Raw genomic sequence first — 14,067 nt, 5'->3', positions numbered from 1 at the left:
TGGCCCCGCAGACCAACACGTGTCCTTTTTAGTGTGTTTTGTCCTCACTCACACACTTCTTAAGGAAACTTTCCAGAAGGTCACTCATCCCAATATTACTCCAAGTCAAACACGCTTAACCATGAAGTTCTTATGGGAAGTGTAAGAATCTGAACCGTGATATGTGGGTTTAAATAAATAAGAGAGGGGCAAATTGGGAATTTGGCAGATTTTGTTGACAAAGCCAGGATTCGTCGACAAAGTTCAGAGGCTCGTCAACGAGGAGAAGTTAAGAGATTTCGGGAAACCGGTGATATCAGGATTTGTCGATGAATCCATCGTCTTGTCGATGAGGATGCTGGAGTCAAAGGGCTATAAATATCAATTCTCTTTACTTCTAAGCTAAGAAATCTAAAAATCTTCTCTCTCTCTCTCTCTCTCTCTCTCTCTCTCTCTCTCTCTCTCTCTCTCTCTCTCTCTCTAAAACTCTCCCTACACTTCCTCTCTCTAGATTTCTTCGCCATTTGTCGCGAGAATCATAAATCTGAAGTTACCACGAGGATCGTGGAAGGATTCTCTACAAGTTCTACGGATCAAATTTTTAGTTCGGCCGGTTTCGAGTTTTGGTGTAAAATCGAGGTAAGCCTTGGTTTTCAATTATGATCCGGTAGTTTTGTAAGGAACAGTCTTGTGAGTATATTATGTACTGTTGATTGTAGGTTTTGGAACTCGGTTCACTGTTTAGGGGCCTTAGAGTTTAGGAATTTCTATTCGGGAAAAAGGTAAGGGGAATTGTGTTTATATCGGTTATTTTTTAAATCGGACTCGGTAGAACCGTGGTTCACAGTCCTGTGTGTGTTTTGGCTACTCATGTAGGGGGATCTAACGAGGAAAACTATAGGTTTTTCATGATTACAGTTTTGGGAAAAGGGAGCGACGGGCTGCATCCCTGATTTTGTTGAAAACCTAATGTATATATTGATTTATACTGTGTTATAGGGATGATAGTGCCTTGACTTGTTTAAACTGTATTTTTTTGGAAAACCATGATTTTAGATTACTAAATGGGTGTGGTTTGTTTAGTTATATGAACATGCTTGTGTGTGTGATTGGTTGAAATGCTAGTAGGAACGCGGTTCCAAATTGTTCAAGGTACCGAGAGTGTCCGGCTCTATATCCGAGGGCGTATGAAATCGCTGGCCATAGATTGGCAGAGTGTCCGACTCTATATCCGAGAGCGTGAGCCTATGCCGGCAAATCAGACCGAAGGGTGTGGGTCCACCAATTTAGCGCCGATACGATGCCATGGGAGTCGGGGACTAGCCATGTGCCGATGGCGCCGTGTTCGCGGGTTAGCTGCGGGAAAATTGCAAATTCTTATTCTGTCAAGCCCCAAGTGAACCTAACCTTCTGTCTGGATGAGTCAATCAAGGTCGAGCTTCGTTAAACAAGTCATGGGTTTTAGATGCCTACAATCTTCATCCCTAGTTGTGAGGCGTTAGATGGAGGACGATTTATTTTGTGTGTTTCTGTTTGACATTTACTATTTTTAGGTGGGGAGTTAAGAAGACAATAAAAAGTTATAAATTTTTTTAGAATAAAAATATCTTATTAAATTAATATTCTGTGTATTTTTGTAAAGGTGTGTTTTTTCGGGGGGCGGGAGGGAGGGAAAATAATGAGAATCACATACTTTCCTTAGCAGGGACAAGTAGTTTAGTAGCTTCAATATTTGGTTTTTTTTTTTGACATTCTACAAATGTTATATTCTTATTTATTAATACTACAAGACATTAATTTTTCAAGAACATTAGTAGCTAAGGCAAAGTATATATGCATGACACTCAAATGATGTGCATTAAAACTACATCATGCTTTTTCAAATCATTTTCAGATTTGGGAAACTTTGCATTTTAAAACACATTTCTATGGGATATGATTTCCTATATGAAGCACATTCCAAAATCTCCAATCAATTGATTTTACAACAAAATTTTCAATAAACAAATAGTAAAATCTGTACAATGAAAACAATGGAGGATTTGCAAAGTGCTGACCCTCAAAACTGGGATACGCCAAAAAGTTGAGTCATTGCGATATTTAGCATAAGCGGTTAAGCCTTTTACAACGAGACTCTGATACCAATTGTTGGAATTGGTGTATTCCCAAGAGAGAGGGGGTGAATTGGGTTTTAAAAAATTTTTTCTAGGTTGAACTGTAATAACCCCAAAAAGGGATATAGAAGATTAGTGGAATGATTAAAAAAGAAAGAAAAATTTTAAATAATTAATTAATTAATTAATCAAGTTTATATAAAAAAAAAAAGAAAAAAATAATAAATAAATTTTTTTTATTTTTATTAATAAAATATATTATTATTAATATTAATTTATTATTATTATTATTATTATTAATCTACCTGAAGCTTCTTAGAATCCTAAAGATTAATTGGCGCAGCCCCCTCTACTTATCTTCTTCTTTCTTTTCTTTTCTTTTTTTTTATTTATTTTGTTGCAGCGCAGCTTCTGAACCCTCTCTCTCTCTCCCTCTCTCCTCGATTTCGTGAAGGATTTTCGCCTGATCGAAAATTCGAAGATACCGCTGGACTCCATTATCCGCTGCCGTCAATTCTACCGGAGTGGATCGGTGGTAGAAACGGCGTACATGTATCTCCCGAGATAAGCCATTTTCCCCTTTTTCTTTAATTTCTTGCAAAATATAAGTCCAATTGACGAACAGACACCACCACGAGAATCTAAGGATGATTCTCTACAAGTCTAGAGGGACGGAATTCTCGTGGGGGTGTCAGGCCAAAACCCCAAATTTCGGGTGCAGGTGCGGGGGTTATTAAGGGGCTTATTTTTAATTAATTAGCATTAGTTTAGAAATGCTAAAATATTGAGCATCTGAGACTCAAGTAGGATTTTTGAAATTTAGGGCTCGGGTGAGCACCGCCAGTGTAATTTTAGGACCCGCAAGCAAAATTCAGAAAATTAAGTGGGAGTTTTAAATAATAGTTTAAATATTAATTTGAAGTATATGGAGGTTAGGGAAGGCTAGATGAGTATTATTTTAGAGAAATAGATTAATTAATCTAGGGAAAATGTAAATTGTAGGAGTTAAATTTCATGCGCCAAGGGCATAAGATTTTGGGTTCTAGTGAGACTCTCAGTAAGTCAGGTAAAGGGAATAAATTATTACAGTCTTTTTATGAAAATTATGGGTTGAGAAATATGTGAAAATGGTTTATGTTATTTTACCTGAAATTTATTATGATATAAATGTCAGATGAAATTTGTGTGGCATATGATTTATATTGAGAAATGTTTAAACTGAGTTAAATGAATTACCCTGTGAAATATGTGATACTGAAATGTGTTTTAATATGAGAATTGAAATGTGGAAAAATGATGAAAGTGAAATGTGCAAGAAATGTATTCTCTGAGAAAATGAAGAAAGGTGAAATATTGAGTAAATGTGAAATAAGATATGTATATGATAGTATGACATGAGATGAATTATGAACTGAGAAAATATCATTTAAATGATGAAATGTGTTGAGAATACTGATATTGAAATGTATATGTGAAATGAAAATATTGCAATGTTAATTCTGCAATATGAAAATGAGAAATGTGGAAATACGTGAAATATGAATGATAAAATGTCAATACCGCATAATGATTGCAGGTATATGGTGGTAAACCCAGTTGGATGGTTATGATATTAAGCACGGTACCGTTGCTAGTGGTGTTAGTGCAACCACACGGACTCTTGGAGCGTGTGGCGTGACAGTCGACTATGCCATTGTGTAGGGTTATGGGGCCTCCTGAGTCCAGATCAGGGTTATAGGCGCGCCAGTCGTATTACATACGCGATATGTGATATGATATTTGATCTAACCAGGTCGGCCAACCGCGGTTAGATCCAGCCTTCGGACCGCACAACCTTGACCATGGGGGGAAGCATGGCGTGGATAGAAAGATCCTCAGGGTGGCTATGAGTTACAGACGTGATGTTGGTATTTGATACCGAGGATACTCATGAGCCAAAAAGTAAATTGGAAATGAAAAGTGAGAATGATAAAATTGGCTAAAATGAAAAATGAAAGAAAGAATGAAAATTGAGAAATAAAGAATGATAAAATTGAGAAACGGAACCGCGTAAGTTAATAATATAAATAATTGAGGTGAAGTGAAACTCTCCGCCTGAGGGCTTACTGAGTAAGGTGAGTGCCCTGATAGGTATAAGATGTGGTCATACCCGGCTACATAACGTGTTAGGGCTGAGGGAAGCTATCCGTATGGGTGGGTAATCTTCCTTATTCTCAAGAACTTCGCGGGTAAATATGTATTGGAAATCATTAAATTTGATAAATGATTTTATAACTTGTAAAAGCTTGTGTTGTATATCTATACGATTATGAGAATGTGTATATCAGTGTATTTTCTTAGATGAAATGATGATTTAAAAAGTAAAGTGTATTATAATTGTACTCATATGGCCACACACTGTAAATAATTTATTCCTTCTTACTGAGATGTGTCTCACCAAAATTATCTAAATTTTTCAGGGGACAGAGATAGACCAGGTGATAGAACTCTGTGATCATAGGGAGCTGGGACCCTAATATACAGGGTGAGTTTGGACTAGGGAGGTGTGATTCCCTAGGGTTGTATTTGTAGTAACCTGACCCCGAAAAAAAAAAAAAGATATTTTGGAGAAGATATTTTGAAATGAGATATTTTGAGATATTTATATATAAATATCTTGGAGGAGATATTTATTTAGATTACTTAAGGGTTAAGTTAGGATTTATTCTATAAATTCTCTTATTCTCTCTCTCTCTCTCTCTCTCTCTCTCTCTCAGGTCCTTCGCCGTTCGTTGTCCGTTTACAAAAACGGAGGGTACTGCGTGGATCAGAAGAGGAAACTCTACACTTTTAGTGGATCGGATCGTCGTTTTGGAGAGTTTCGGGTTTTCCCAAGAATCGAGGTAAGAATTTGATCCTAATTTTGATTGGAGAGTTATAGACGTGATGTTGGTATTTGATACCAAGGATACTCATGAGTCGGAAAGTAAAGTGGAAATGAAAAGTGAAAGAATGATAAAATTGGTTAAAATGAAAAATGAAAGAAAGAATGGGAATTGAGAAATAAAGAATGATAAAATTGAGAAACGGAACTGCGTGAGCTAATAATATAAATAATTGAGGCGAAGTGAAACTCTCCGCCTGAGGGCTTACTGAGTAAGGTGAGTGCCCTGATAGGTATAAGATGTGGTCATACCCGGCTGCATAACGTGTTAGGGCTTAGGGAAGCTACCTGTATGGGCGAGTAATCTTCCTTATTCTCAGGAACTTCGCGGGTAAATATGTGTTTGAAATCATTGAATTTGATAAATGATTTTAAAACTTGTAAAAGCTTGTGTTGTATATCTATACGATTATGAGAATGTGTATATCAGTGTATTTTCTCAGATGAAATGATGATTTAAAAATTAAAATATATTATAATTGTACTCATATGGCTACACACTGTAAATAATTTATTCCTTCTTACTGAGATGTGTCTCACCAAAATTATCTAAATTTTTCAGGGGACAGAGATAGACCAGGTGATAGAGCTCCGTAATCATAGGGAGCTGGGACCCTGATATACAGGGTGAGTTTGGACTAGGGAGGTGTGATTTCCTAGGGTTGTATTATTTTTGGTATGAGATAGTATTGTATATTTATGTAAGTTGATACTCTGGGTATTGTATTCTAACTGAGATGTATATACTGTCTTCCGCTATGATAAAATAACTTTTTACCCGGTACCCAATGCGGGTCGGGTTGTATGAATGATAGTAGGATTGTTGACGTGACCGATTTGTGGATGTTGTTGATGACGTGTAACTATTTATTATTGGAAAAAAAATTGTACGAAAATCGGGGCGTCACATGAACTCAATTCGCGTGCTAGTATTTCACAACCTAGGGTCTGTCTAAGCATTCCCAATAAATTAAGTATGCAAATATTTAATCTAAATAAGATATTCTCAGTAAATTGAATACCACATCATATCTCATTTAATCATGAAAGCTTATATGTGAAAATGATTAAGCCATGAAAGTAAACATACATGTAAGATGCATATCTCATTTAAATACAAAAATAATGATAGCGATAAATAAACAAGCATTCATGTGCGAAAATTAAAGTGCGCGAATTTAAACGAGATAGAGAGAGAGAGTGACACACATATTTGTTATCGAGGTTTGGCCAAATCAGCCTAAGTTCCCGCCTTGGGCATAACCCCAAGGATTCCACTAACCCTGCTCTCTTACAGGTGGAGTAGAAATCGTTTACAATGTCCTTCCAGGGCGGACATTCCTTAGCTCACTTACCAGGTGGAGAAAACACCTAGCACACTTTCTCAGGAGGGTGCATCTCCTAGTTCTCCTAACCGAGTCTAAATCAATCTGGTGCTCTCCTAACTGGGTCTGAGCAAATTCGGGACTATTCACAGGGCTACTCTCACTCTTCCGACCACACGTAGGGAATACAACAAATATTCAATAAAATTTGTGTACAAAGACAATGCTTCTATAATAAGCAGATGATGTACAACAATATAGCTCAATACATGGACTCTAATATGATATGAGTTATGCTCAGTAGAGAATGGTGCTTTTCAAAACAAATATTCCATTCTTTGAAGAAAGATATATGTGATAAAATTCTTAAAAGATTTGAGCCCTTAATAAAATATTCTCCTAAAAATATTTTTCAAATATGAACTGGAGAACCTAGGGTTTTTGGTCTTAATGATATTTTTGAAAAAACTAAAATGTGTGATCTTTGATGTTGAGGGAAATATGCAATACATGCTTCAAAGATCAAAATAAAGTAAATATTTCTTCAACAAAGATTAACAATAAAAAGTATTTAGAAAAATTAGGATTTATGCTCAAAAGTTGTTTTTGTAATAAACGTAATCAAAATGAATGTCCAAACAAAATACTTTCTTAAAAATGTTTCAAGGAAATAATCAAAGAGAGTTTGGAGAGTGTAAACATTTACTCAAAAAATGATTTTACAATAAAAATATGAGTGGGGAACTTTGATTAAGAAAATAATTTTGAGAGAAAAATTAGTTAATCAAAGTTGATAATTAAACAAATGAAAGGGGTATTTATAATTTTTCTCAAAAATATAACCGTCGGGACACGCTGAGTATTATTAGATTTGTTTAATTAAATTTTAACCTCAGTTACCATAGTTAATTATTGGCAACCTGAGAGTTTTGGTCGCTCAGTCCTTAGGGTCGATCGCCCGAACAAACACAAAGAGAAAAGTGAATTTTTCGAGTTCGGTTGACCGTGGGAAATGATTGGTCGATTGAGCTAGGCGATTTTCCAAACCTTTGTGGTTTCGGTCGCCAGGGGTGATTTTGAATTAAAAGTTTAGGCGACCGGGGACAATGAAAAAGTCAATGACCAGGGTTCGGTTGACCGTGGAAGATACATTCATTTTTGTTCTGTCGCTTGAGACTTAGTCAATATTTTGACTTTTTGGCCAACAGAGTGTTCGGTCGACCGAAGTGTTTATAACTGAAATGGGTCGGTCGACCGGGGCTATTAAAATACCCCAAAAATCCAACATCGGTCGACCGACCTAAGGTCTGTCTATGACCTATCTGAGCATTAAGTCATATCATGCAGATGCATGCATTATTACAAACCAAAGTAATAAAAATTAAATGCAATTACAATCAAAGTCAAATGTCTTCTTCTTCTTTTTGTTATTCTGACTCCATAGAAAATGCCAGATGATGTGAGCTTTTCGTTCATTCTGGCTTCCATTTCCATTCCCTTATGCGTGTGTTAAGATAATGGACATGTTCACATGCTAAATACATATATAAGTAACTTGTACTTTGTCGGCATCAAAATAGGGACCGGATTCAAAAAACCAACAATCTTATAAATAATAATGAAACAATGACAATATTAGATCTATGTAAGGTTACAAACAAGTTGAGCAAAGTCGAACTTTGCCATGCTCATGCTTGCCGAGCTCAAACCAAGTTTCCATATACTTGCTCAAACTCATTTACTATATAAGTAAATGAGCTCATGAACCTTTATTGGGTCGCCCTATCAAGATGCTCACTAATATTTTGATTATTTTAATTCAAGCCTACAAAACGAACATATAATTAAATTGTTCAGGGATCGAAAAAGCTCGAGTCCATTTATGTTTAAGTTTGGTTTGTTTACTCAATGTATCCTAAAATTGGACTTGAAAATCTCTTGTTTGTGCAATAAATAAGTTTGAACATACTTTTATTGAGTGGAGCTCTTGAACCACTAATGAGCGACTTGATTTATTTACAATCTCATAAAATATATGAAACATAAGTTCAAGTTTAAAACTAATTTTTTGAGTTATACACAAAATGTACTTATTTATTAATATGAAATAAGTTCAAATTGAGTCACACTTAAATTATATAAATATGTGTACATATGGTGAGAACTTGATCATTACAATTTAACTTTAATTCGCACTTCACTTAATTTTGAATTCCCTTACATCCTAACCTTTTAACTTTTAATTTGGTTTCTTGGACTCAAGTAAATTATTTTTTGCCATGAGTTCTTAAAAAATACTCAAAATAAAATTAAGATATAAAATAAATTCTGTTTTTTTTTTTTTTTTTTTAATAATTTAAAACCTTTTTTTTTGAGGTTTTTATTGGAGGCGGGGGGTGGGCGCGGGGCCAGGCTCAAGGGCATTATGGTAAAAAAAATATACGAGAACGCGTAAAGATCCGGCTGACGTAGATGTCGGCGATCTCACGCTATAAATACCCCTGGCAGCCCAGGTCCCGAACAAATTCCTTCTCGCGTTGAGCAGGTCTGGGTTGGCACGGCGCAAACCCTAACCCTAGGTTTTGCGATTTTCTCTTCTTCCAGTTTCAAAAAGTACATTTCATTCCGATTTTTATATCTGATTTTCTTTACCAATCAACGATCCCGCCCCAGATTGTTTAAATCTTTAACCATTTCATCATTGGGTTTTGAGAATTTCTCTCGAACTTCGTCGCGATCTCAAACGGGCCGAAATCTGCGATCGATTCGAGTTGAGTATAATCAATCATACAAGTGGAGTTGGGGCGGGCTGGGGTTGGGTTGGTTTGGGTTGGGTTTGGTATTTATTCTTGACGATGTCTCGGTGCTTTCCTTACCCTCCACCGGGGTACGTGAGGAACGGCGCCTCCGGCCAGGCCTTGATCGAGTCGATTAAGGTTTGTTGGGCATTTGCTTATTTGCGTTTATGCTCGACTTCTTTGCTAGCTGCTACGTTACTGTGATGATTGTAATTAATTGCAAGGTTCATGTTGTACTCGAGCATGTTCTCCGTGTGATTTAAGTACCCAATGGCTTTCAAGATCTACTGTTAACATGCAGCCGATGGGTGTATTTGTACACGTGAAAATTGAAAGAAAAAACAGTCACACGAGTTGCCACTTGGTTTGTGTATTAATCCATTTTTAATAGGAAGACGTAGTCGGGGTTGTTCAGAATTAGATGTATCTACAGCGATGCCCATCTTTACAGGGGTTTAGCTCCGATCTTCAAAGTGAGATTTGCTTTGATTTTGTAAGAACCCTGGAACATATTTGTTTGAAGTGGTGCAAAGTAATAACGTGTTTGTTGGTGTTTTGATATTTTATATGCACTGGTAAGTTCAAATCTTATAGAAGTGCCAAAGTGGAGAGACAGACTAATTAACTATGGTCAGCAAGCAAATGCGAAATGTTTGTGACATCAAACAAGTTTACCTGGTTGAATGATGCTAATTGATCATTTGCCATTAGAAGCAGACACAGTAAGCAAATTAGAAGAGAAAGCTGTTACTGATTTGATGGAGGGTGTAAGACCATTAAATTTATGTTTTTGGAACCTAAGCACACAATTGTTGGTTGTGAAGTTGGGCATCATTGGAGGATTGGAGCAGACTTACGGTTGTTTCTAAAAAAACATATACAGTTGACTGGAATTAGTTCATTGTAAAGTTAATAGGATGCAGCAGTGGCTCACCAGGCACTTTTGGAAAGGAGGATGATATGCTTTTGATTCATTAGGGGCCTTAATTTTGTTGGTGTGTTTTTAGGAAGTCCTAATGTGTAGGTTTGAGCTGTGAATGTTCAACATTTTTCAAGTTCTATTTTTGGATCATAGGGAAGTCCTAGCTTTTGGCTTTTTGTGGATTAGAATATCTTGTAATGCAGAGGGACATTAGGCATTAGATTAGCAGAGAAGAGTCAATTAATAGATTACTTCTCAGGTCATCTGAGTCAAGGCAAGCTTCAAGAAGCTAGGTATTGGCTCATTTTAGGTATTTGTGTGCTCCTCTCCCTTCTGCATTTCTTTTTTCCTGATCATTTAACCTGTTTTTAATCCTGCCTTACAATCTGTTTTCAGCTTCATTTCTCTTTTCTTATATTTCTTCTTTCTTTCATGACAAGGTCAAAACCCTCCCTCTCTTCCTGGTGTTGAATTTTTCCTGATGTTAGTGCCCTACGGTTTTCTTTCTTTTTCTTCTTCCTATTTTTCTTTTGTTGCCAATTTTCAACTTAAAAAAGAAAAAAAAAAAATATGCAACCTCACATCTCATCTGTTGGTTTTAGTTCACTCAATATGTCTCACTTTTCTTCATTTTTCCTTCTTGATGACCAGGTTGAATTCTGTATTTTTCTTTTTTTTTTTTGCCTCAGTGTTTCATCTCTTTTATTCTCATCCTTTCTTCTACTTATTCTTCCAGGATCAGTTAATACTTCTCTTTCTCTCCTCCTCTTTATTCTTTTAGTATTAAATATTTAATATTTTGAATTCATGTGTTGGTGTTAATGTGCATACAATTTGAGGGTCCATTATATAAGTTATTTTATGCCCAACTTTATTAAATGTGTGCCACAGCTTCATGACTTGCGGTCTGCACATATATGTCATGCCTAGGGCCCAAGTGCCCAGGTGCTGCCTTAGTATGGCTTGCACCTTTTGGCAACCATGGCTTAAGTTTGAATTAGAAAAATCTGTGAGCTTCAATGTAGGATTTAGGTCAGCTAGCTTTGACTGAGTTTATAGTTTGATTGAGGACAATATTTTTCTGTGGGGTACATTGGCTTTTTAATGCTGCAAATGAGTTTGAGCACAATTTTTAAAGTTAATGAGAGGTGTGAATTTCATGCGTGCACATTGATGATTTGTTACTCAAAATACAGAAGTCTCTTTAACATGACAGTTCACTTTGATTGTTCATATGTTAATTGTTATTGGAGGACTTAATGATTGTAGCACTAGACTTCTATTCTGGAGCAATATATTCAAAATAACTCTTTTGATAAGAGCTCTGGTGCTGTGCGAGGGCCTAGTGATGGTTTTAAGACTAGGTTCTGATTTCTGATAGCTTCTCTTTTTAGGTTGTAATCGAAGCATCCTGACAATACTAAGTGTTATAAAGGATGTCATTTTTCTGATGTTTAAGTATCCAAGAATAGTCTTGATCTAGGGTTAAGCATCCAAGAATGGTTTTGAATATTGATTCAGATGTTAGTATCCAAGAATGTTCTTTAATCTTGAATCAGATGTAAGTATTTAAGAATGCTCGACTTGTTTTTTTATTGGAACTTTTCAGAACCTTAAAGGATAATTCTAATCCTGGTATGGGATATTTTTGGAATGCGTTAGCGTTTTGGCATCAACCAACTGTTTATGTTGACGTAAAAAGAAAATCTTTTTCCTCAATTTTTTGACAGTATATTTGCTATTTTTTTTGTTTTAAGCTCTCAATTTCGTTTCCTTTTTTTCTTTTTGACATGCATTTTGAAATGTTGATTTCGAATGCTGTAGCTATTAGCAGTAAAATTTTATACATTGCATCCAAATGGCAGCTATTCATGGCTGGACTGTATTTTGTTGTCCTATGTTCCAATTTCCAAACAGTGTGGTTACTCTGCTGTTGATCTTTGAAAATTCAAGTTTCAGGAGTTTCTGCAGCTGATCATCTATATTAGTTTATGATATATATGTGCTGAAATTATCAAGACAGATGTGAAACTTGTCAGTGGCTCTTTTCCCCTTCTTGGGATTAAATTTTGCAATTGACTTTTACTTAAATGAAGAAAATCCACTGTTTTAGCAATGGCTTCGCTTGCTTCTTTTGTCTTCCTTGGCCTTCTATCAATCTAAAATTGTTACTCTGGTGCATGAATGCTCCAGAGGGAAAGGGAGAGTGCCAAGATAGAAAAGAGGAAAGAGAAGAAAAAGGAGAAGAAAGAGAAGAGAGACAAAAAAGAACGGAGGGAGGAGAAATCATCTGGATCTTCCCATGGCAAAGATAAAAAGCTCACTGATGGAAACAGTCTGAAATCAGATAAAGGTAGGGTTGATCTGGACAAGGGGCATCCTCGAAAGAGTCTAGAAGATGAAGCTGAACAGCTGGAGAAAAGTAGTCTCACCGAAGAACATGAGCAGCCTGTTTGTTTGCAAAACATCTGTGAATCATCTGACAGCACCCAGAACAGCTACAAGAGGAAAAGGGAGACCTCGACTTCCACTTTTAAAGACAGCAGTGACCATGGTGAGTGTGCTTATAAACTTGATAACGTAGGAGTTAAATTTTGCCCCCTCCCCCAGCCTGTTCTCTTTTCTCTAAGCTGTCCTATGTTTATGTCAGCCTCCAAATTGGCAGCTAACATTATCCGTATCCGGTTGCCATTGCAAAGACATAAAGAAGCTGATGCTAAATTAGCTGATGCATCACTCAGCAATGAACGTGTCTGTTCTACTTCTGGAAGAAGTATGGATTCCCTTACTCAACCAAAGTTAGAAACTGCTACTGTAACCGCCCGAGAAGGGCATTTTTCTATGTTTACAAGTAGAGACCCTGCCGCTCAGGAACTAGTTCATCATAGGCCCGGAAAAGAAGTGCTCTGCCCCACTTCTGCTACAACTGCAGTTGTTACCCAAGATGGTGCTCCTAGATCCAAGTCTGAAAAGAAAATGCAAAAAGTGGAATCCCTGTATAAAGCTCTAATTGAGAACTGGGTTCCACCTCCGCAGCTGAATGAGCAAGCTGATTTTGATGATCAAGAATGGCTTTTTGGAACAAAGCCGCGGCATTCTGATGAAAACAGTAAGGCCAAGAAGTGTAAAGCTAACCACGATGCCTTGTGTCATGGAAGCTCAAGCTCGTGGCCGCATGCTCATTACTTGCCTGAAGCTGATATATACGCGTTACCCTTCTCTGTTCCTTTTTGACGTTGTCGTTAACACGAGATAAGAGTGCAAGCAAATTTTACAATTTGCAGAGTGGCGATGCTGTGATTAAAACAAAGGCCAAGAGGTGTTGAGCTAGCCACGATGCGTCTTGTTATGGGAGCTCAAGCTCTTGCCCACGTGCTCATTACTTGTCGGAAGCTGATATATTTGCGTTACCGTCTCTGTTCCTTTTTAACATTGTTAACACAAAAATAGAGTGCAAGGTCAAAGTTTTACAATTGTCCAGAGAAAGACAGTGGTGTATGGTGATGGATATTCAAATTGCCCTTCACTGAGCCTCTTGCTTTGGTTATTTCATAGTCATTTTATTTTTTGTGGTACTTGTAGGATGTACATGCACATCTTATACCTAATTAAAGGCATTTTATAAGTATTCGCGTCACATTCATTTTTAAAATTTAGGTTCACTGTAGAACATAACATTCCTTGTACTCCAGAGTTTTTAAAATTGACTTGTATTTGTCCATGTGTTTTATTTTGAATGTAAATGTTTTATGAATGAATCATGTCATTTCGACTAAGCAAGTTGTTAAATATTACACAGCCCAGCTCACCTATTTTTTGAAGTAATATAATGTAGTTCAATAATGGTTGAGGCCCCGATTAGAAGGGACATTGCCTACGGTATTCAATAATGCTAGAGGCACCAATTATGGATGCACATTTCCTCCGTCAAACTTGGGCTTGTAAGGCAATGAATGGTAAGAAATTGGTAAAAAACGATATTTATATTCAATTTTTATATAGCTAA

The 14,067-nt window shown here is 36.6% G+C and overlaps 1 protein-coding gene across 2 annotated transcripts; it reads left to right on the top strand.

Moving 5' to 3' along the window:
• Positions 1-8,859: 8,859 nt before the first annotated feature.
• On the top strand, positions 8,860-13,686 carry LOC131161722 (uncharacterized). 2 transcript variants are annotated; one of them, XM_058117684.1, is made up of 3 exons: positions 8,860-9,277; positions 12,255-12,615; positions 12,712-13,686. In XM_058117684.1, exons 1-3 carry the CDS (start codon positions 9,197-9,199, stop codon positions 13,293-13,295), a joined length of 1,026 nt encoding a protein of 341 aa, XP_057973667.1. In that variant the 5' UTR covers positions 8,860-9,196; the 3' UTR covers positions 13,296-13,686. The 2 variants fall into 2 exon arrangements, with proteins under 2 accessions (XP_057973667.1, XP_057973666.1); XM_058117683.1 differs by having other exon boundaries at positions 8,862-9,277; positions 12,255-13,686.
• The last annotated feature ends 381 nt before the right edge of the window (positions 13,687-14,067 follow it).

Source organism: Malania oleifera, chromosome 8, assembly GCF_029873635.1.
Source record: "Malania oleifera isolate guangnan ecotype guangnan chromosome 8, ASM2987363v1, whole genome shotgun sequence".
In the NCBI taxonomy this organism is placed as follows: domain Eukaryota; kingdom Viridiplantae; phylum Streptophyta; class Magnoliopsida; order Santalales; family Ximeniaceae; genus Malania; species Malania oleifera.
Note: the sequence above shows the minus strand (reverse complement) of the source record. Positions and strands in the feature narration are given on the sequence as shown.

Bases quoted from the DNA above. Each gene is read 5' to 3' on its own strand.
- LOC131161722 (XM_058117683.1), top strand. From the start codon at position 9,197: ATGTCTCGGTGCTTTCCTTACCCTCCACCGGGGTACGTGAGGAACGGC. The intron at 9,278-12,254 runs GTTTGTTGGGCA...TGAATGCTCCAG, and splicing joins CCTTGATCGAGTCGATTAAG to AGGGAAAGGGAGAGTGCCAA.